A 1,034-nucleotide genomic window follows, 5' to 3' on the forward strand; every position below is an offset into this window, starting at 1 on the left:
TTGAACATGTTATTCTGATTGCAGTCAAAACAGCTTTACAGTGGACAGGACAAAAATCCCCAGTTTCAAAATGTTACTCCCTATTTGATCGATCTGCCAGAAACAAGTAAAACATCTTTGCTGCTACACAAATGGTTTTGTTTGATGACATAATCTGTTTTATGTAGCTGACCTCCACTTACACTTGACAGATAATGATTAGACTGATAAGAAGTGGACTTTTAAAATTAAGATCAGATGCATCCAAGTAAATGGAAAGCTAGAGGGAGATATATGAAATGTTCTCATTAGCAACCCATTTTTATGAGATATAAAAGTTGTGAAACAAGAAAGAACTTAAATGAAAGTATTTATTTGCTACTTAGTCCATATTAGTCTGTTTATCCATTGTATTTTCCAGAGTTAATCGGGTATATCATAGACCTTCGTTCATAGTTTGACTGTTCTGATTGCTATTTAGTTTATAGTTTGAATTGTCACAAAAATTTCTTTGGCATTAAAAAAGTTACCCTTGCATATATTTGAGCATACATTCCTACCATGACTTCTTTATGAAATTCTCCCATCAGTTTTTCATATTCTGTTCTTCTCTTTCAATCAGGAACCTGTAGAAAAATGGCCGGTATGTGACTGCCTCATCAGCTTTCACTCAAAGGGCTTCCCACTAGAGAAGGCCCAGGCATATACAGAGCTGCGTAAGCCATACATCATTAATAATCTTGATATGCAGTATGACCTCCAGGTGAGTGAGATTCATAGGTATTTACAGTGTATAAATTGTAGAGCCTGCATGAAAAATATTGTATGATCAAGAGTATAGATTTATTGAAGCTGAAAGATATTGTATGTGCAAGAGTATAGATTTATTGAAGCTGTGTAAAACAATGTGTGTACTGATACTTTTTATTTCTTATATTCCAGGACAGAAGAGCTGTGTATAGCACATTACAAAGAGAGGGGATTGAGTTACCAAGATTTGCCATTCTTGATAGAGATTCCAAAGATCCTTCTAGTAAGTGGAGACAGATAAATGG

General features: G+C 34.6%; 1 protein-coding gene across 1 annotated transcript in view; it reads left to right on the forward strand.

Moving 5' to 3' along the window:
• The window catches only part of LOC119588845 (inositol hexakisphosphate and diphosphoinositol-pentakisphosphate kinase 2-like), a gene marked incomplete at its 3' end in the record, with an annotated part of 41,624 nt that overhangs the window by 36,414 nt on the left and 4,176 nt on the right, over positions 1–1,034 (forward strand). Inside the window, 2 exon segments of the mRNA XM_037937485.1 lie at positions 602–742; positions 922–1,012. Of these exon segments, the coding sequence (XP_037793413.1) occupies positions 602–742; positions 922–1,012 (232 nt within the window).

The sequence above is a fragment of the Penaeus monodon genome, chromosome 24 (assembly GCF_015228065.2).
Source record: "Penaeus monodon isolate SGIC_2016 chromosome 24, NSTDA_Pmon_1, whole genome shotgun sequence".
In the NCBI taxonomy this organism is placed as follows: Eukaryota; Metazoa; Arthropoda; class Malacostraca; order Decapoda; family Penaeidae; genus Penaeus; species Penaeus monodon.